This window comes from Pezoporus wallicus, unplaced genomic scaffold (genome assembly GCF_028554395.1).
Source record: "Pezoporus wallicus isolate ANWC-B61680 ecotype Strahan unplaced genomic scaffold, APGP_CSIRO_Pwel_v1 contig_10750, whole genome shotgun sequence".
Lineage (NCBI taxonomy): Eukaryota > Metazoa > Chordata > Aves > Psittaciformes > Psittacidae > Pezoporus > Pezoporus wallicus.
The window spans coordinates 1-21,046 of NW_026635924.1; the positions used below are offsets into that span (position 1 = coordinate 1).

Below are 21,046 nucleotides of genomic sequence, written 5' to 3' on the forward strand. Positions count from 1 at the left end.
CCATTTGAGAACCAATCCCAGTGCTTATGAAGCAGCTAGCAGTAACATAGGCTGTAAATATCTTCTGCAATCAGTTTTATCCCTCTGCATGCCCATTTTTCTTGTGTGTCCTGATTGATATTCAGACAATAGCTTTGCTAGAGATCTCGAAGCACAGAATCTGGATTTCTAAAGATTAGGTTAGGGTTTGGTTCAACCTCCTTCAAAACAAAGCCCTTTTCTGCATGCTGTAGGTGCAATTTTTCAAGCAGTATATATGCTGTGAGGAACTTTGAAGTTAATAAATATTATTGTATCAAATAAAATAAAATAAAGCCTTCTCAGTGAGACAAAGATCAACTTCAGTACTATATAATATATGGCTTTAGCCCCTGGCAGCGAGTTGTAGGAGCTACAGCAGTTGAAAGAAATTTGAGAGCACAGCAGTGGGTTTGGATTACAGAGTATCTAAGCTATAAGAGCAAATTATCTTCAAAAAAGAGGATTTATGAGGTGAAAGATGATGGGGGTATAGGGGTGATGGGAGGGTATAGGGGTGGTTGGGATATAGGGGTGATGGGGGGTATAGGGGTCATGGGGTATAGGGGTGATGAGGGGATATAGAGGTGATGGGGGTATGGGGTAATATGGGTATGGGGGTGATCGGGGGATAAAGGGGTGATGGGGATATAGGGGTGATGAGGGGTATAGGGGTCATAGGGGGATATAGGGGTGATGGGGTTATGGGGTAATATGGGTATGGGGGTGATGGGGGGATAAAGGGGTGAAGGCCCCCATCCTGCCCCCCCCAAACACCCACCTGGCAATGACCTGGCCCAGAGTGGTCCCCAAGATCCTGCTGCTCCTCTGTGGGTCGGGGGGGGGCACAAAGGGGGGGGACACAAATAGGGCACAGAAGGGGGTCACAAAGGGAGTGTCATGAAGGGGGGGTCGCAAAGGGGGGTCATAAAGGGGGGTCACAATGGGGATTGCAAAGGGGGTGTCACAATGGGGGGTCATAAAGGGGGGTCACAATGGGGATTGCAAAGGGGTGGTCATAAAGGGGGGATTACAATGGGGGGTCACAATGGGGATTGCAAAGGGGGTGTCACAATGGGGGGTCATAAAAGGGGGTCACAATGGGGATCACAATGGGGTTACAAAGGGGGGACACAATTTGGGGTCATAAAGGGGGGTCACAATGGGGATCACAATGAGGGGGTCACAATGGGGGTCACAATGGGGGGGTCAAAAATGGGGGTCACAATGAGGGGGTCACAATGAGGGTTACAAAGGGGGATCATAAAGGGGGGGTCAAAAATGGGGGGTCATAGTGGGGGTCACAATGAGGGGGTCACAATGGGGAGGTCACAATGGGGGGGGTCACAATGAGGGTTACAAAGGGGGGGTCACAACGGGGGGGTCACAATCGGGGGGTCACAATGAGGGTTACAAAGGGGGGGTCACAATGAGGGGGTCACAACGGGGGGGTCACAACGGGGAGGTCACAATGAGGGTTACAAAGGGGGGGTCACAATAAGGGGGTCACAATGGGGGGGTCACAATGGGGAGGTCACAATGGGGGGGGTCACAATGAGGGTTACAAAGGGGGGGGTCACAGCGGGGGGGTCACAATCGGGGGGTCACAATGAGGGTTACAAAGGGGGGGTCACAATGGGGGGGTCACAACGGGGAGGTCCCAATGAGGGTTACAAAGGGGGGGTCACAACGGGGGGGTCACAATGAGGCGGTCACAATGGCAAGGTCACAATGGGGAGGGTCACAATGAGGGTTACAAAGGGGGGGTCACAACGGGGGGGTCACAACGGGGAGGTCACAATCGGGGGGTCACAATGAGGGTTACAAAGGGGGGGTCACAATGGGGGGTCACAACGGGGGGGTCACAATCGGGGGGTCACAATGAGGGTTACAAAGGGGGGGTCACAATGGGGGGTCACAACGGGGGGGTCACAATCGGGGGGTCACAATGAGGGTTACAAAGGGGGGGTCACAATGGGGGGTCACAACGGGGATGTCACAATGGGGAGGTCACAATGAGGGGGTCACAATGGGGGAGGGGCTCCCAAAGGGGGGGTCCCCAATGGGTGCCCGCGGGGGGATGGGGGGGGGGATGGGGGGCGGTACCTGCGCGGGGGGGGCTCCCGGCGGGGGGGGGCGGGCGCAGGCGCCGGGCCCAGGTCTTGATGCGGCGGCCCCAGCCCCTCCTCCCCACGGGGTTCTTGAGGCGGGGGCAGCTGAAGCCAAGGGCGAAGGCACCGGGGGCACGGGAGGGGGGGGGGCCCTGGGAAATGGGGGGGGGGGGGGGGGGGGGGGGGGGGGGTCAGTGCCAGGGTCGGGGGAGGGGGGACAACGGCCCCATGGGGACAACAAGGGGGTGGGGTGAGCTGGGACTTGGGGGGCACCGGGTCCATGGGGGCTATGAGGGACATCAAGGGGGTGGGGTGAGCTGGGACTTGGGGGGCACCGGGTCCATGGGGGGCTGTGAGGGACATCAAGGGGTTGGGGTGCGCTGGGACTTGGGGGGCACCGGGTCCATGGGGGGCTGTGAGGGACATCAAGGGGTTGGGGTGAGCTCAGCGACTTGGGGGGCAACGCGACCAAGTGGGGCTGTGAGGGACATCAAGGGGGTGGGGTGCGCTGGGACTTGGGGGGCATCGGGTCCATGGGGGGCTGTGAGGGACATCAAGGGGTTGGGGTGAGCTGGGACTTGGGGGGCACCGGGTCCATGGGGGGCTATGAGGGACATCAAGGGGGTGGGGTGCGCTGGGACTTGGGGGGCATTGGGTCCATGGGGGGCTGTGAGGGACATCAAGGGGTTGGGGACATGGGGACAATGGTCCCATGGGGGACATCAAGGGGTTGGGGTGAGCTGGGACTTGGGGGGCAGCAGGGTCATGGGGGGCTGTGAGGGACATCAAGGGGTTGGGGTGAGCTGGGACTTGGGGGGCATCGGGTCCATGGGGGGCTGTGAGGGACATCAAGGGGTTGGGGACGTGGGGACAATGGTCCCATGGGGGACATCAAGGGGTTGGGGTGCGCTGGGACTTGGGGGGCACCGGGTCCGTGGGGATGGGGCTTTGGGGACATGGGGACAATGGTCCCATGGGGGACATCAAGGGGTTGGGGTGCGCTGGGACTTGGGGGGCAACTGCATCCACGGGGGGCTGTGAGGGACATCAAGGGGTTGGGGTGAGCTGGGACTTGTGGGTCACCAGGTCTATGGGGTTTGGGGCTTTGGGGGCACGCAGGGGTTGGGGTTTGGCGCTGAGCACCCCCCATTCCATGGGGCACATCCAGCGTGGGGGGCTCAGTGCCGATCACCTCCGCTCCTTGGGTCGCATCCGGCTCTTGGTGCTGGGGGTCCCCGGCCCCATGGCAGGCTCCGGCCTCACCGCCCCCCTGATCCCGGTGTCCTGGGGGCTCCGGTGGCTCAGCCCCATCCTGCCCCACAGCACCGGGGCCTTGGGGGGGGCCTTTGGGCCCCGTCCACCCCTCTCCATCGGGGTCCTCCTGCTCTTGGGGTGCTCCAAAGCCTCGAGGGACCCCAGGCTGGGGGACGGCCTCCTCCTGCCCTCGAGGGCCACCGACCCCATGCTCTATGGGGCCAGCGGCCTCTGGGCTATGGGGCGTGGGGAGCCCTGCGCCATCCGGCCCCATTGCTGCTGCTTGAGGGCCACCGGCGTCTGAGCTGCCCAGGGCTCGGCGAGGGGCTGCGGGACCCCCAGGACCTGCAGTGGGGGGACCCCAAACCCATTGTAGGGTTGGGGTCACCAATGTCCCCCCCCAGCGTCCCAGCCCCATTGATGTCATTGTAGGGTTGGGGTCACCAATGTCCCCCCCAGCGTCCCAGCCCCATTGATGTCATTGTAGGGTTGGGGACCCCAATGTTGCCCCCCCAATGTCCCAACCCCATTGATGTCATTGTAGGGTTGGGGTCACCAATGTCCCCCCCCAGCGTCCCAGCCCCATTGATGTCATTGTAGGGTTGGGGACCCCAATGTTGCCCCCCCAATGTCCCAGCCCCATTGATGTCATTGTAGGGTTGGGGACCCCAATGTCCCCCCCAGCGTCCCAGCCCCATTGATGTCATTGTAGGGTTGGGGACCCCAATGTTGCCCCCCCAATGTCCCAACCCCATTGATGTCATTGTAGGGTTGGGGTCACCAATGTCCCCCCCCAGTGTCCCAGCCCCATTGATGTCATTGTAGGGTTGGGGTCACCAATGTCCCCCCCAGTGTCCCAGCCCCATTGATGTCATTGTAGGGTTGGGGTCACCAATGTCCCCCCCCAGCGTCCCAGCCCCATTGATGTCATTGTAGGGTTGGGGTCACCAATGTCCCCCCCAGTGTCCCAGCCCCATTGATGTCATTGTAGGGTTGGGGACCCCAATGTTTCCCCCCCCAGTGTCCCCCCCCATGTCCACGCACCGGTGGCCTCCCTGTTCCTGATGGTTTGGTTGATGCAGAACCTCCAGCGACCCACAGGGGATGACTGGGGGGCCCCTTCTGTTGGCAATGGGGGGTGCTCAGAGCTGGGGTCCCCCCATTGCCACCCCCATGCCCCCCCCCCCCCCCCCATTCCATCCCTCACCGCTCGCCGCCGGCTCCATCGCTCCAACCTATGGGGAGACCCCATTGGGGTTGGTCAATGGGGGGGAATGGGATAACCCAAAGGGGACATTGAACGGGGGGGGGGGGGGCACGTGGGGCACCTGGGGGTCCACATGGGGGGCACCGAGGAGCCCCCGCGCCCGCGCCACGATGGCCTTGAGCTCCTCCACGAACTTCTCCCTTTCGGCCTCCAACACGAAGTTGTCCTCAACCTTTGGGGGGGAGGGGGGGTTAAATGTTGGGGGGGGGGGGATATGGGACCAAGGGGGGGAGGGTTTTGGGGTGCAGGGGGTGTGGGGGGGGGCACCATGTAAGAGGCGATGTCCTCGGGGGCGTCCCCATCGGCGTCGAACTTGAAGGTCACCGTCTTGCAGTCGTGGGTCTCCAGTTGGCACTCGAGCGTGTTGTCCCCCGGTGAGGAGACCTGCATGGAGCGGGGGGGACGTCACTTATGGGGTGGTGTCGTCGTCCCCATAGGGGGCTATGGGGTGTTCCTGTCCCCCCCGCCCCACACTGACCTGGAGCGCGGTGAGCTGGAAGCGGGGCCGCGGGCAGGAAGCGCGGCGCTGGCGCCATCGGTCCCCACGGCCACCGGCGTCCGGGGGGGTGGAGGCGGCCTCGGGGACGCGCAGGGAGGGGGTTGGGTCCGGGGGGTCGGGGGGTGGGAGGGGGGCGGCTGGGGGGGGGGGATGGGGAGGTGGGATCTCTATGGGGAGGGGGAGCGGGGATGGAGCTGGGGGCATCCCTATGGATGGGGGCATCCCTATGGATGAGGGCATCTCCATGCTTGGTGGCATCCCAATGGATGGGGGCATCCCTATGGATGAGGGCATCCCTATGGATGAGGGCATCTCCATGCTTGGTGGCATCCCAATGGATGGGGGCATCCCTATGGTTGGGGGCATCTCCATGGGTGCGGGCATCCCTATGGATGAGGGCATCTCAATGGGTGCGGGCATCCCTATGGATGAGGGCATCCCTATGGATGGGGGCATCTCAATGGGTGCGGGCATCCCTATGGATGAGGGCATCCCTATGGTTGGAGGCATCTCCATAGTTGGTGGCATCCCTATGGCTGGTGGCATCCCTATGGATGGTGGCATCTCCATGGTTGGTGGCATCTCCATAGGTGGTGGCATCCCTATGGCTGGTGGCATCCCAGATGGAGGTGGCATCCCTGGACCTGGTGGCATCCCCATGGACGGCGGCACCGCTGACGGAGGTGGCATCCCAACGGTGGGTGGCATCTCCATGGTTGATGGCATCCCTGGGGCTGGTGGCATCCCTTGGGATGGGGGTATCCCGATAGGGGCTGGCATCTCCATGGATGGTGGCATCACTTGGCCTGGTGGCATCCCCATCGGTGGTGGCATCCCAATGGATGCTGGCATCCCTGGACCTGGTGGCATCCCTTGGGCTGGTGGCATCCCAGGTGGAGCCGGTGCCATCCCCATCGTTGGTGGCATCTCCGGACCACCTTGGACTGGTGGCATCCCGCTTCGTGCTGGCATCCCTGGCCCTGGTGGCATCCCGGTGGGCAACGGCATCCCGCTTGCTGGTGGCATCTCCGGACCTGCTGGCATCCCTTGGGCTGCTGGCATCCCACTTAGCGCTGGCATCCCCAGAGCTGGTGGCAACCCTGGGGCTGGTGGCATCCCGGTACCTGATGATGGCATCCCTGGAGCTGGTGGCATCCCAGTACCTGATGGTGGCATCCCTGGAGCTGGTGGCATCCCGGTACCTGATGGTGGCATCCCTGGAGCTGGTGGCATCCCGGTACCTGATGGTGGCATCCCGGTACCCAGTGGTGGCATCCCGGTACCTGGTGGTGGCATCCCTGGAGCTGGTGGCATCCCGGTACCTGATGGTGGCATCCCAGTACCTGATGGTGGCATCCCGGTACCTGATGATGGCATCCCGGTACCCAGTGGTGGCATCCCGGTACCCGGTGGTGGCATCCCGGTACCTGATGGTGGCATCCCGGTACCCAGTGGTGGCATCCCGGTACCCGGTGGTGGCATCCCGGTACCTGATGGTGGCATCCCGGTACCCAGTGGTGGCATCCCAGGAGCTGGTGGCAGCCCAGTACCTTGTGGCATCCCTGTACCTGGTGGTGGCATCCCTGGAGCTGGTGGCATCCCGGTACCTGATGATGGCATCCCGGTACCTGATGGTGGCATCCCGGTACCCAGTGGTGGCATCCCGGTACCTGGTGGTGGCATCCCAGGAGCTGGTGGCAGCCCAGTACCTTGTGGCATCCCTGTACCTGGTGGTGGCATCCCTGGAGCTGGTGGCATCCCAGTACCTGATGGTGGCATCCCAGTACCTGATGGTGGCATCCCGGTACCTGATGGTGGCATCCCAGTACCCGATGGTGGCATCCCAGTACCTGATGGTGGCATCCCGGTACCCGATGGTGGCATCCCAGTACCTGATGGTGGCATCCCGGTACCCAGTGGTGGCATCCCTGGAGCTGGTGGCATCCCGGTACCTGATGGTGGCATCCCAGGCCCCGGTGCCCCCGGTGCTGGCTGTGGCCGTGCCAGCCCCATGGGTGCCATCGCCCAGCTCCGCGTCACCCCCAGCTCCCCGTCCCCACCGGGGGGCTCCAGCCCCACCACGGTGGCACCGCCGGTGACGTCCATCGATGTCCCCTCCACCTGTGGGGCAAAGCACGGCCGTGGGACCCGACCCCCTTGTCCCCACCCCACGGCCGCGGCGCAACTGGGACCCACCTGTAATGGGACGTGGGGGGCGCAAGGGGGGGACGCCCCATCTTGGGGGGGGCCTGGTTGGTAGCACCCAAGGAGACCACGGCTGCTGGTGGCATCTGCCATGGGTCCAGTGTCCAAGAGCCCCTCGGCTGCTGAGGGGCACCCAAAGGGTGAGCGGTGATGGGTGACCACCAGCCATGGGATGAGCAATGGGGGTCCCATGGGGTGAGCAATGGGGGTCCCATGGGGTGAGCAATGGGGATCCCATGGGGTGGACAATGGGGATCCCATGGGGTGGGTACCAGGGGTCCCATGGGGTGGGCAATGGGGATCACATGGGGTGGGTACCAGGGGTCCCATGGGGTGGGCAATGGGGATCACATGGGGTGAACAATGGGGATCCCATGGGGTGAGCAATGAGGGTCCCATAGGGTGGGCAATGGGAGCTCCATGGGGTGGGCAATGGGGATCCCATGGGGTGGGCAATGGGAGCTCCATGGGGTGGGCAATGGGGATCCCATGGGGTGGGCAAAGGCGATCCCATGGGTTGAGCAATGGGGATTCCATAGGGTGGCCAATAGGGGTCCCATGGGGTGGCCAATGGGGATCCCATGGGGTGGGCAATGGGGGACCCATGGGGTGAGCAATGGCAATGCCATGGGGTGGGCAATGGCGATCCCATGGGGTGGCCAATGGGGATCCCATGGGGTGGGCAATGGGGGACCCATGGAGTGAGCAATGGCAATGCCATGGGGTGGGCAATGGCGATCCCATGGGGTGGGCAATGGGGGACCCATGGGGTGAGCAATGGCAATGCCATGGGGTGGGCAATGGCGATCCCATGGGGTGGCCAATGGGGATCCCATGGGGTGGGAAATGGGGGACCCATGGGGTGAGCAATGGCGATCCCATGGGGTGGGAAGTGGGGGACCCATGGGGTGAGCAATGGCGATCCCATGGGGTGGGCAATGGGGATCCCATGGGGTGGGCAATGGGGGACCCATGGGGTGAGCAATGGCAATGCCATGGGGTGGGCAATGACGATCCCATGGGGTGGCCAATGGGGATCCCATGGGGTGAGCAATGGGGGACCCATGGAGTGAGCAATGGCGATCCCATGGGGTGGGCAATGGGGTGGCCAACGGGGGTCCCATGGGGCACCCCATGGGGGTCTCACCGTGCTGCTGGAGCAGCTGCTGCCGCACGTGCTGATCCACCTCGGTGTCCTCGCTCTCGGCGGGGGCCCGACCTTCGGCTTGCTTCCTCTCCCGGCTCCTCCGGACCACGGCCAGGCGGTCCCGGATGGATTTGGCCACGGCTTTGGAGTCGCTCTCATGGAAGAAGCCGGATTTCACCTGCGTGGAGGGGGCAAAGGGGTGGCCACGGCTTCAGCACCACGGACAGGGGCAACCGTTGGGGTTGTTGGGAGGAGCGTTGGCTTTGGAAGGGTGCATGATGAGGTTGAGTCTCCCAAGGAAGGGTTTATGGGTGTATTTATGGGCGCCATTGGCTTTGGAAGGGTCCATGATGAGGTTGAGGGGCCCAGTAAAGGGTTTATGGGTGTATTTATGGGTGCCATTGGCTTTGGAAGGGTCCATGATGAGGTTGAGGGGCCCAAGGAAGGGATTATGGGTGTATTTATGGGTGCCATTGGCTTTGGAAGGGCTCAAGATGAGGTTGAGTCTCCCAATGATGGGTTTATGGGTGTATTTATGGGTGCCATTGGCTTTGGAAGGGCTCAAGATGAGGTTGAGTCTCCCAATGACGGGTTTATGGGTGTATTTATGGGTGCCATTGGCTTTGGAAGGGCTCAAGATGAGGTTGAGTCTCCCAATGACGGGTTTATGGGTGTATTTATGGGTGCCATTGGCTTTGAAAGGCTTCAAGATGAGGTTGAGTCTCCCAATGACGGGTTTATGGGTGTATTTATGGGTGCCATTGGCTTTGGAAGGGCTCAAGATGAGGTTGAGTCTCCCAATGACGGGTTTATGGGCGTATTTATGGGTGCCATTGGCTTCGGAAGAGGTTCACGGTCCTGAGGGACCACCCCCCACCCCCAATCCACAACCATTGTGGACCTTCAGGGTGGCTCAAGCCAAGCCGATGCCACCAACCCCGCTGAGGTTCTCCCTTGCCCCATGGAACCCCCCATGCCCATTCCCCCCCCCCTGCCCTCACCATCTCGTAGGCCACCTCCTCGGGGACGTCGGCCTCCAGGTTGAAGCTGAACTCGATGGCTTCGTTGTCCTTGTGCTTGCCCTTGAGCTTCTTGGGGTCCTCGACCCAGAGGCGCAGCGCGAGGCAGGGCTCGGGCCCCACCGCGTCCTCGGCCAGCTCCACGCGCAGCCCCGTGTCCTCGGCGAAGAACGCGTGGTTCAGCAGGTCCCGGATGGACAACCTGGGGGGGGGTTGGGGTGCGCTCAGCCCCACATGCAAGGGGGGCAGCCAGCACCCTCCTAGGGACCCATCGCCCACCTCTCGGCCTTGTTCTGCCGGATGCAGCCCTCGATGATGTCCCGCACCTCCGGGTCGGTCACCTTGGAGAAGCTGGCCGGCTTGATGCCCTATGGGGAGGGGGGGAACCGGAGCGGTGGGGACACCACCGGGATGGGGGCACCACCGGGGTGATGCTACCCCAATGACAACGGCACCACCGTGATGATGCTATGGTGGTGAAGATGCCGTCACAATGATGCCACCATGGTAAGGAGGCCACCACAATGACGATGCCACCACCACAATGATGATGGCACCACCATGATGATGCTATGGTGGTGAAGATGCCACCGCAATGATGATGCCACCATGATAAAGAGGCCACCACAATGGTGATGCCACCACCATGGTGATGTCCCCACCACAATGATGATGACACCACCATGATGATGCTATGGTGGTGAAGATACCACCACAATGACGATGCCACCATGATAAAGAAGCCACCACAATGGTGATGCCACCACCATGGTGATGTCCCCACCACAATGGTGATGCCACCACCATGATGATGCTACCAAAGTAAGGATGCCACCACAGTAAGGATGCCACCACAATGATGCCACCACAATGATGATACTATGACAATGAAGATGCCACCACAATGATGATGCCCTCACCAGGATGATGTCATCACAATGATGCCATCACAATGATGATACTATGATACTGAAGATGCCATCACGATGATACCACCACAGTTAGGATGCCACCATAATGATGATGCCCCCACCATGATGATGCCACCGCAACGATGACATTATGATAGTGAAGAAGCCATCACAACGATGGTACCACCACGGTAAGGATGCCACCACGATGACAATGGCACTACTGTGATGATGCTATGATGGTGAAGATGCCACCACAACAGTGGTACCACCACCATGATGATGCCACCACCGAGATGACGCCACTACAATGCCAACGCCAACGCAACGACGATGCCACCATGGTAACGCTACCGTGACCATGACGCTACGACCACCAAGATGACGCCACCACCATGACGATGCCACCACAATGAAGATGCCACCACCACCACCCCCCCCGGCGACCCACGCTGGTGACTTTGCGGTAGATCTGCGCCGCGTTCTGGCACTCGGAGTAGGGATACTCGGAGGTGCCCATCTCCAACATGCACATCCCGAAGGCGTAGACGTCCACCGACTCGTCGTAGCGCTCCTCATACATCTCCGGCGCCATGAACTCGGGGGTCCCTATGGGATGGGGTGGTGAGAGCCAGGAACCCACTACCACCACCATCACCACAACCATCACCATCACCACCATCACCACAACCATCACCACCATCACCACAACCATCACCATCACCACCACCATCACCATCACCACCACCAACACCACCACCACTGGGCACAATGGGGCTCACCAATGACGCTCTTGGCAAAGGAGGTCCTCATGAGCGTGGCCAAGCCCAGGTCCCCGATCTTGACGGAGCCCGTGGGGCCCGTGATGAAGATGTTGTCACACTTGAGGTCCCGGTGGATGATGGGGGGTGTCCGGGTGTGCAGGAAGTGGAGCCCCTTCAGGATTTGCCGGCACCAGCTCCGGAGCACCTTGGGCTTCATCACCTTGAACCTCTTGAGGTACCTGTGAGGGGGCTCAGGGTCAATCGGAGACCTCAACCATCGCCCCCGTGATGGTTTTGGGGTCTCCTTGTCTTTGGAAGGGGGTTCAACCTCAATGTGAGACCTCAACCATTGGGTCCATGATGAGTTTGGGGTCTCCTTGTCTTTGGAAGGGGGTTCAACCTCAATCATTGGGTCCATGATGAGTTTGGGGTCTCCTTCTCTTTGGAAGGGGGTTCAACCTCAATTTGAGACCTCAACCATTGGCTCCAAGATGAATTTGGGGTCTCTTTGTCTTTGGAAGGGGGTTCAGGGTCAATGTGAGACCTCAACCATTGGGTCCACGATGGTTTTGAGGTCTCCTTGTGTTTGGAAGGGGGTTCAGCCTCAATGTGAGACCTCCACCATTGGGTCCATGATGACTTTGGTATCTCCTCTTTGGAAGCGCCTTCAACCTCAACGGGAGACCTCAACGGCGGAAGGCGGCCCTGCCCATGGACCTGGGTGATGTCCAGGTCCTTCCCACCCCATTCCACGCCCCTCATCACTCACGTCTTGAGGGTGCCCGAGGTCATCAGCTCGGTGACCAGGACGATGCACTTCTTGCCCTTGACCGTGGACTCCCAGGAGTCGTAGAAGCGGACGATGTTGGGGTGCTGCAGCCCCTTGAGCATCTCAGCCTCTTCCTTGAACCTCTGCTGCTCCATCTTGGTCAGCTTGCGGTCCTGGGGGCCATGGGACAGCCTCAAACCCACCCCACAGCCAAGGAGCATCTCCTTTGGCCCACCTCGAAGCTCCTTCAGGTCCCCATGGAGCACTGGTGGGGCAGGAAGGGGATGGGATTCGTGGGCTGTGGCTCTGTGCCTGGTGGCAGGAGCCCCGGCAGGACATTGGGATGATGGAGCTGGGAGCCTCTGGGATTCCTTGGGGGTCTCCTTGGCTTGGGAAGGGGGCTCAGGGTTCATGTGAGACCTCAACCATGGGGTCCATGATGAATTTGGGGTCTCCTTGACTTCAGAAGGGGGCTCAACCTCAACCTGAGACCTCAACCATTGGGGTCCATGATGAATTTGGGGTCTCCTTGACTTCAGAAGGGGGCTCAACCTCAACCTGAGACCTCAACCATTGGGGTCTATGATGAATTTGGGGTCTTTGGAAAGGGGTCCAGGCTCAATGTGAGACCTCAACCATTGGGTCCATGATGACTTCGGGCTCTCCATGTCATTACAAGTGGGTTCAACCTCAATCTGAGGGCTCAACCATTGGGTCTATGATGAATTTGGGGTCTCCTTGACTTCAGAAGGGGGCTCAACCTCAATCTGAGACCTCAACCATTGGGTCCATGATGACTTCGGGCTCTCCATGTCATTGCAAGTGCGTTCAACCTCAGTCTGAGACCTCAACCATGGGGTCTATGATGAATTTGGGGTCTTTGGAACGGGATTCAGGGTCAATCTGAGACCTCAACCATTGGGTCTATGATGACTTCTGGCTCTCCATGTCATCGCAAGTGGGTTCAACCTCAATGTGAGACCTCAGCCATTGGGTCTATGATGACTTCTGGCTCTCCATGTCATTGCAAGTGGGTTCAACCTCAACGTGAGACCTCAGCCATTGGGTCTATGATGACTTCGGGCTCTCCATGTCATCGCAAGTGGGTTCAACCTCAATGTGAGACCTCAGCCATTGGGTCTATGATGACTTCGGGCTCTCCATGTCATCGCAAGTGGGTTCAACCTCAACGTGAGACCTCAGCCATCGCCCCCCAACCCCAAGGACCCCCGTCCCCCCCGTCCATGCCCTCACCTGCAGCTCGCACCAGGCCACCTCCACCCAGGTGTCAGTGTCGAAGCCCTTGAAGACGGTCTTGAAGGCGCCGCGGCCCAGCTCGATGTCGAACTTGAGGAAGCGGCCCCCCGGCGACGTCGCCACCGCCTTCATCTCCGCTTCCTCCTCCACCTCCTCCCTGCCCGACCCCCCCCCCGGGACCCCCCCCCGGAGCTCTTGGTCCCCTCCATCGCTGGGGGGGCCCCGCTCCTCCTCCAGCAGCTCCACGCTCTTGCGGAAGAAGCGCTTTGGGGGGGCTTTGGTGGGGCTCAAGTCCGTGGCCATGGTTGGCTCCTATAGACCTCAATACGGGGAGGGGGGGGGGTGCCCCCCTATGGAGCTATAGGGGAGTTTGAAGGGGGGGGGGTCCTCAATGGTGCTTTGGGGGTGTCAATGGAGGTGGTGGTGGTGTCACAGCCCCCCCCCCCCATGGGGGGACCTGTTGGGACAAAGAGGGGTTGTTAAGGGGGGGTTGTTTCCCCTATAGAGCCTATGGGTGCCTTAGATAAGCACCCCTTTCTGGTTCTATAGGTGCCCTATAGATCCCCTAGGCACTATTTACATACACTATTTACATACACATTTACATACACTATTTACATACACATTTACATACGCACACATATATCTATATATATACCCCCCCATAGCTCTATACCCTGCCCTCCATAGCCCCTGTGTGCCCCACACCCCCTATATCCCCCTTATATATACCCCCAATTGGCTCTACAGCCCTTATGTGCCCTACACACCATAGAGACCCCCCCATAGCCCCTATATACTCCAATAGCCCCAAAAGCCCCTATATTCTCCCACCCCCCATATCCCCTATACCCCCATGTGCCGTCTCATCCCGTATAGCCCCCCCCAAGCACCTATAGCCCCCGTGCACCCCCTCATCCTCTATACCCCTCCTCATCCCCTATACCTCCCATATCTCCTATAGCCCCCCTATGCCCCCACACCCCCTTAGACCCGACGCGCACCCCCCAGCCCCTATAGAGCCGTTGTTATCCCCTATAGCAGCCCCTATAGAGCCCTTATCCCCTATAGCAGCCTCTATAGGGCCCATATCACCCCCCATGTGTCGTGTCCCCCCCCCCCCGCCCCCCCCAGCCCCACGGTCCCGCTCCCCTCCCTCCCCCCGCCCCTCCCGCGCACCTGCGTCACGTGACCGCGGCCGCAGGGGGGGCTGCCGGGAGCTGGAGTCCTCGCAGGCCTCTGCCGTTGGCCACGCCCCCACCCGCTCCGGGCCACGCCCCTCCATCGAGCACTCGGCGCTCGATTGGGTCACCCGGCGCCGGCTCGTTCCGGCCGCCGGCCCCGCGATCGAGCACTCGGCGCTCGATCCGGCGCGGGGATCGATTACTCGATGCTCGATCGAGCCCTCGGCTCCCGATCGATCACTCGGCTCCCCATCGATCACTCGGCGCTCGATTGGGCGCGGAGAGCCCTCACTCGGCTCCCGCTCGATCGCTCGGCGCTCGGCCGCGGGCCCTGCGGCGGCGTCGCAATGGCGGCGCCCAGCGCGGAGGAGCGGGCGCTGCTGGAGCGCGGGGTGCGGGCGGTGCTGAGCGGCTGGGCCGCGCTGCAGGTGCGGAACGGGGATGGGGTGGGGAGAACGGGACACGGGGGGGTGGTGGGGACCCCATGGGTGTCCCTGACCGTGACCGTGTCCGTGCCCCGCAGCTGGCCGTGGCTCAGGGCTTCGGGGGCCCGCAGAGCCCCGAGAAGGCCGCGTGGTTGGTGGGGGCGGTGCTGGAGTTCCTGAGCCAGAACCGTGAGTGCGGGGGGGGGAATTGGGGGCGATGGGAGGGGGATGAAGGGCACTGGGATGGACTGGGGAGGCACTGGGGGCATTGGGAGGGGGTGAAGAGGACTGGGAGGGCATTGGAATAGAGTGGCGTGGATTGAAAGGGAGCTGAAGGGCACTGGGATGGACTGGGAAGGCACTGGGGGCATTGGGAGGGGGTGAAGAGGACTGGGAGGGCATTGGAATAGAGTGGCGTGGATTGAAAGGGAGCTGAAGGGCACTGGGATGGACTGGGAAGGCACTGTGGGCTACTGGGAGAGGGATGAAGGGGACTGGGATAAACTGGGGAGGTATTGGGGGCACTAGGAGGGAGCTGAAGGGCGCTGGGATGGACTGGGGAAGCACTGGGGGGCAGTGGGGGGGAGGATGAAGGGCACTGGAATGAACTGGGAAGGCACTGGAATAGAGTGGGGTGGATTGAAAGGGAGCTGAAGGGCACTGGGATGGACTGGGGAAGCATTGGGGGCACTGGGAGGGGATGAAGGGGACTGGAAGGGCATTGAAATAGAGTGGGATGGACTGAAAAGGGGATGAAAGGCTCTGGGATAGACTGGGAAGGCACTGGGGGCTACTGGGAGGGGGATGAAGGGCACTGGGATGGACTGGGAGGGCATTGGAACAGAGTGGGGTGGATTGAAAGGGAGCTGAAGGGCACTGGGATAAACTGGGAAGGCACTGAGAGGGGGATGAAGGGGACTGGGATGGACTGGGAAGACACTGGGGGCTACTGGGAGGGGCTGAGCAGGACTGGGATGCACTGGGGGTGGACTGGAGCTGCCTCCCTCCCAGTACCCCCCCTTCCCACCCCCCCCCCCCAGCTGAACTGGCCGAGGATGAGGTGGAAGATTTCCTGGCTGAGGTCATGGACAATGAGTTCGATACGGCCGTGGAGGACGGCAGCTTGCAGCAGGTACAGCCCAGTACGGACCAGTATGGACCAGGAGGCTCCTAGTTCCTCCCCTCCCCCCCCCCCAGTACAGTTCAGATCCCCCCCCCCAGGCTCTTCCAACCATCTTTTAGCGCTCCCAGTCCTCTCTCAGCCCCCCCCATCCCTTCCCGGTGCGCGCCAGTGCCTCCCAGTATAAACCAGTATAACCGGTAGCCTGCCGGTTCCTCACAAGAGGCGTTCAGGCCCTTCCTGAGTCGCTCCCAGTACAGCCCAGTGGATCCCCAGGTCCTTGATGACGCACTGCAGCGCTCCCACTCCCCTCCCAGTATAAACCAGTCTTCTCCCAGTCTCCCCACAGTATATTCCAGTCCCACCCCAGTATATCCTATCCCCTCCCATTATATCCCTGCTTTGCAAGTAGATCCCATCCCAATTCCCACCTATGATTCCCTAGGCCTGTCACCCCAGTGCATCCCACTCCTCTCCCAGCATAGCCCAGTCCATTCCAGTGCCCTTCTCCTCTATCTCAGTTCCCTCTCAGGCCCCTCATAGCCCCTTCCAATGCCTCCCAGTCTATCCCAGTCCCCCCCAGTGCCCTCCCAGTGTATCCCAGCCCTTTCCCATTCTATCCCAGCCCTATCCCAGTCTGTCCCAGCGCTATCCCTGTGCATCCCGTTCTATCCCAATCTATCCCAGCTCTATCCCATTCTATCCCAGTCTATCCCAGCTCTATCCCATTCTATCCCAGTCTGTCCCAGCTCTATCCCAGTCTGTCCCAGTCTATCCCAGCTCTATCCCAGTCTATCCCAGCTCTATCCCAGTCTATCCCAGTCTGTCCCAGTCTATCCCAGCTCTATCCCAGTCTATCCCAGCTCTATCCCAGTCTGTCTCAGTCTATCCCAGTCTATCCCAGCTCTATCCCAGTCTATCCCAGTCTGTCCCAGTCTATCCCAGTCTATCCCAGCTCTATCCCAGCTCTATCCCAGTCTATCCCAGCTCTATCCCAGTCTATCCCAGTCTGTCCCAGTCTATCCCAGCTCTATCCCAGTCTATCCCAGTCTATCCCAGTCTGTCCCAGTCTATCCCAGTCTGTCCCAGTCTATCCCAGTTCTATCCCAGTCTATCCCAGCTCTATCCCAGTCTATCCCAGTCTGTCCCAGTCTATCCCAGCTCTATCCCAGTCTATCCCAGCTCTATCCCAGCTCTATCCCAGCTCTATCCCAGCTCTATCCCAGCTCTATCCCAGTCTATCCCAGCTCTATCCCAGCTCTATCCCAGCTCTATCCCAGTCTATCCCAGTCTGTCCCAGTCTGTCCCAGTCTATCCCAGCTCTATCCCAGCTCTATCCCAGCTCTATCCCAGTCTATCCCAGTCTATCCCAGTCTATCCCAGCTCTATCCCAGTGCCTGCCGTTGCCCCCAGGTGAGCCGGGAGCTGCTCTCTGTCTTCGCGCGGGTGCGGGAGGGGGACGTGGGGGGGGTGGGGGAGGCGCTGGCGGCCCTGGCCCGGCGTGGCCCCGCCCTCGCCTCTGCGCTGGCCAATGCGCGGCCTGGCCACGCCCCCGACCCCGCCCCCGCCCCACAAAGCACCGGGACCAGCAGCGAGGAGGAGGAGGAAGAGGTAAGGGGGGGGCGATGACGTCATAGAATGAGCAGGGACACTATTGGTGGGTGTGCCTTGTGGGGATGATGTCATTGGGAGGGCACTGATGACGTCATTCACGGGGACCCCAAGATATATAGGGGGAATGGGTCCCCTGTGCTGCGTAGGGGGTTGATGATGTCATCAAATGGGGCAGGGCATCGGGGGTTGCATGGGTGATGTCATTGAAGGGGGGTACCCCAGTGGGGGGAGGGCAGTAATGACGTCATCCAACGGGAGACACACACTCCTAGGATGGGGGGGGGGCAGTGATGATGTCACCAAAGGGAGGGCGTCACTGATGATGTCACCAAAGGGGTCACACTGATGATGTCACCAAAGGGAGGGCGTCACTGATGATGTCACCAAAGGGGGTTGACACTGATGATGTCGCAAAAGGGGTGCCATTGATGATGTCACCAAAGGGGGGGGTGACATTGATGATGTCACCAAGTGGGGGTTGACACTCATGTCACCAAAGGGGTGCCATTGATGACGTCACCAAAGGGGTGCCACTGATGACGTCACAAAAGGGGTCACACTGATGACGTCACAAAAGGGGTCACACTGATGATGTCACTAAAGGGGTGCCATTGATGACGTCACCAAAGGGGTGCCACTGATGATGTCACAAAAGGGGTCACACTGATGACGTCACAAAAGGGGTCACACTGATGACGTCACTAAAGGGATCACACTGATGACGTCACTAAAGGGGTCGCACTGATGACGTCACTAAAGGGGTCACACTGATGACGTCACTAAAGGGGTCACACTGATGATGTCACTAAAGGGGTCACACTGATGACATCACTAAAGGGGTCACACTGATGATGTCACTAAAGGGGTCACACTGATGACGTCACTAAAGGGGTCACACTGATGATGTCACTAAAGGGGTCACACGGATGATGTCACAAAGGGGTCACACTAATGATGTCACAAAAGGGGTCACACTGATGACGTCACTAAAGGGGTCACACTGATGATGTCACTAAAGGGGTCACACTGATGACATCACAAAAGGGGTCACACTGATGACGTCACTAAAGGGGTCACACTGATGATGTCATCTTCCCCCCCCAGGCAATGGAGTGCGGGACCCCCCCGGCCCCCCCCGATGGTTGGACCCTGGTGCGGAGGCGACGCCGATGAGGGGGGGGGAATAAAGAGCCCCCGGTTGGGGGGTGCAAGGAGGTGTCGAGGGGCTTTTCTTGGGGGGGGACAGACCCTATAGAGACCCCCCCCCGCCCTATAGGGGCTCTGTAGCCCCATAGGGACTTCCCTGCACCTATAGAGTCCCCCTGGCTCCATAGAGACCCTGTGGTCCCTATAGAGCCCTCCCTGCCCCATGCAGTCCCTATGGCCCCATAGCGACCCCTGTGACTCTATAGAGGCTCTGTAGCCCCATAGGGACCCTTTTCCACCCTATATAGGCCTAACCCCATATGAACTCACGCAGACCCTATAGGGACACCCCGCCATACAGTCTATAGAGCCCTATAGGCTCCCCCCCACCCCATAGGACCCCCCCATGTCTCTATAGAGACCCCATTGCCCCATAAGAACTCCCTTAGCCCCACAGAGTCCCTCTGGCCCCATAAGGACCTCCCAGCCCTATATAGGACCTATATGTCCTTATAGACACTATATATGGGCACATCCCTACCCCATAAGGTCCCATAGGCCCCCCATAACCCCATAGACACCCCATAGAGTCTATATGGCCCCATGGAGACCCCCCCTGACCCTATAGATGCTCTCCATGCGCCCCATAGAGGGGCTCTCTGCCAACCTCCCGTCCCCATAGCAACGGGGTGGGCGTGGCCTGCCGATGCGGGCTCCTATTGGCTGTGCTGCCCCAATCGGGCGCTGATTGGCCGCAGCCGCCGGGGTGGGCGGGGCGAGGCGGGCAGAGCGGGAAGAGGAACCGGCGGCGATGGCGGCGGCGCTGGAGCGCGCGCGGGGGTGAGCCCGCGGGCGGGAAATCACCTCAGCGCGGCCGCCATCTTGGCTGCGGGCCCATGGGGGTCACCGGGGGGGGCCGGGGCTTAATGGGGGTCCCAAAGGTGTCCCTATGGGGTCCGTGGGTCCTAATGGGGGTCCTAAAGGGGTCCCTATGGGGTCCGTGGGTCCTAATGGGGGTCCTAAAGGGGTCCCTATGGGGTCCGTGGGTCCTAATGGGGGTCCTAAAGGGGTCCCTATGGGGTCCGTGGGTCCTAATGGGGGTCCTAAAGGTGTCCCTATGGGGTCCGTGGGTCCTAATGGGGGTCCTAAAGGGGTCCCTATGGGGTCCGTGGGTCCTAATGGGGGTCCTAAAGGGGTCCCTATGGGGTCCGTGGGTCCTAATGGGGGACCTAAAGGGGTCCCTATGGGGTCCATGGGGCTCGTAAGGTGGGGGGGGGTTGTCCGGGTCCTAATGGGGGTCCTAAAGGTGTCTCTATGGGGTCCGTGGGTCCTAATGGGGGTCCTAAAGGGGTCCCTATGGGGTCCGTGGGTCCTAAAGGTGTCCCTATGGGGTCCGTGGGTCCTAATGGGGGTCCTAAAGGGGTCCCTATGGGGTCCGTGGGTCCTAATGGGGGTCCTAAAGGTGTCCCTATGGGGTCCATGGGGCTCGTAGGGTGGGGGGGGTTGTCCGCGCCCTAATGGGGGTCCTTGGGGTGTCCCTATGGGGTCCGTGGGTCCCAATGGGGCTCTATGGGGTGTCCGCTCCTCCCCAAGGGGGTCCGTGGGTCCTAATGGGGGTCCCAAAGGGGTCCCTATGGGGTCCGTGGGTCCCATTGAGGGTCCTTGGGGTGTCCCTATGGGGTCTGTGGGTCCCAATGGGGGTCCTTGGGGTGTCCCTATGGGGTCCATGGGTCCCAATGGGGGTCCTTGGGGTGTCTCTATGGGGTCCGTGGGTCCCAATGGGGGTCCCCGGGGTGTCTCCAGGGTGCTGGTGGCCCTTGAGGCTGCCCTGGCCTTGGAGGAAGAGGACAGCGATGTCCCGGTCCCAGTCCTTGTGGAGCATCTGATGGTGAGACCCACGGCTGCCCCATAACTGCCCCCCTGCGGCCACGTCTGCCCCATAGCACCCGTATTTGCCCCATGACTGCCCCACTGCGGCCACGTCTGCCCCATAGCACCCGTATTTGACCCATAACTGCCCCACTGCGGCCACGTCTGCCCCATAGCACCCGTATTTGCCCCATGACTGCCCCACTGCGGCCACGTCTGCCCCATAGCACCCGTATTTGACCCATAACTGCCCCACTGCGGCCACGTCTGCCCCATAGCACCCGTATTTGCCCCATGACTGCCCCACTGCGGCCACGTCTGCCCCATAGCACCCGTATTTGACCCATAACTGCCCCACTGCGGCCACGTCTGCCACATAGCACCCGTATTTGCCCCATGACTGCCCCACTGTGGCCATGTCTGCCCCATAGCACCTGTATTTGCTCCATATCTGGCCCTGTCACCCC

At 60.8% G+C, this 21,046-nt stretch overlaps 1 protein-coding gene and 2 long non-coding RNA genes across 3 annotated transcripts; 2 read left to right on the plus strand and 1 right to left on the minus strand.

Annotated features, from left to right (window-relative positions):
* Nucleotides 1-6,123: 6,123 nt before the first annotated feature.
* Nucleotides 6,124-7,403, minus strand: LOC130593467 (uncharacterized). The gene is made up of 3 exons (XR_008970809.1): nt 7,346-7,403; nt 7,240-7,270; nt 6,124-6,183 (listed from the first exon to the last, which is right to left on the minus strand). It is a non-coding gene; the product is annotated as an uncharacterized LOC130593467 (long non-coding RNA).
* A 7,208-nt stretch (nt 7,404-14,611) lies between these two features.
* On the plus strand, nt 14,612-17,579 carry TSR2 (TSR2 ribosome maturation factor). The gene is made up of 4 exons (XM_057398657.1): nt 14,612-14,833; nt 14,929-15,019; nt 15,871-15,962; nt 17,364-17,579. The coding sequence occupies exons 1-4, from the start codon at nt 14,612-14,614 to the stop codon at nt 17,577-17,579; spliced, it is 621 nt and encodes a 206-aa protein (XP_057254640.1).
* A 599-nt stretch (nt 17,580-18,178) lies between these two features.
* LOC130593468 (uncharacterized) lies at nt 18,179-18,778 on the plus strand. Its single transcript, XR_008970810.1, has 2 exons — nt 18,179-18,221; nt 18,635-18,778. It is a non-coding gene; the product is annotated as an uncharacterized LOC130593468 (long non-coding RNA).
* Nucleotides 18,779-21,046: the final 2,268 nt, after the last annotated feature.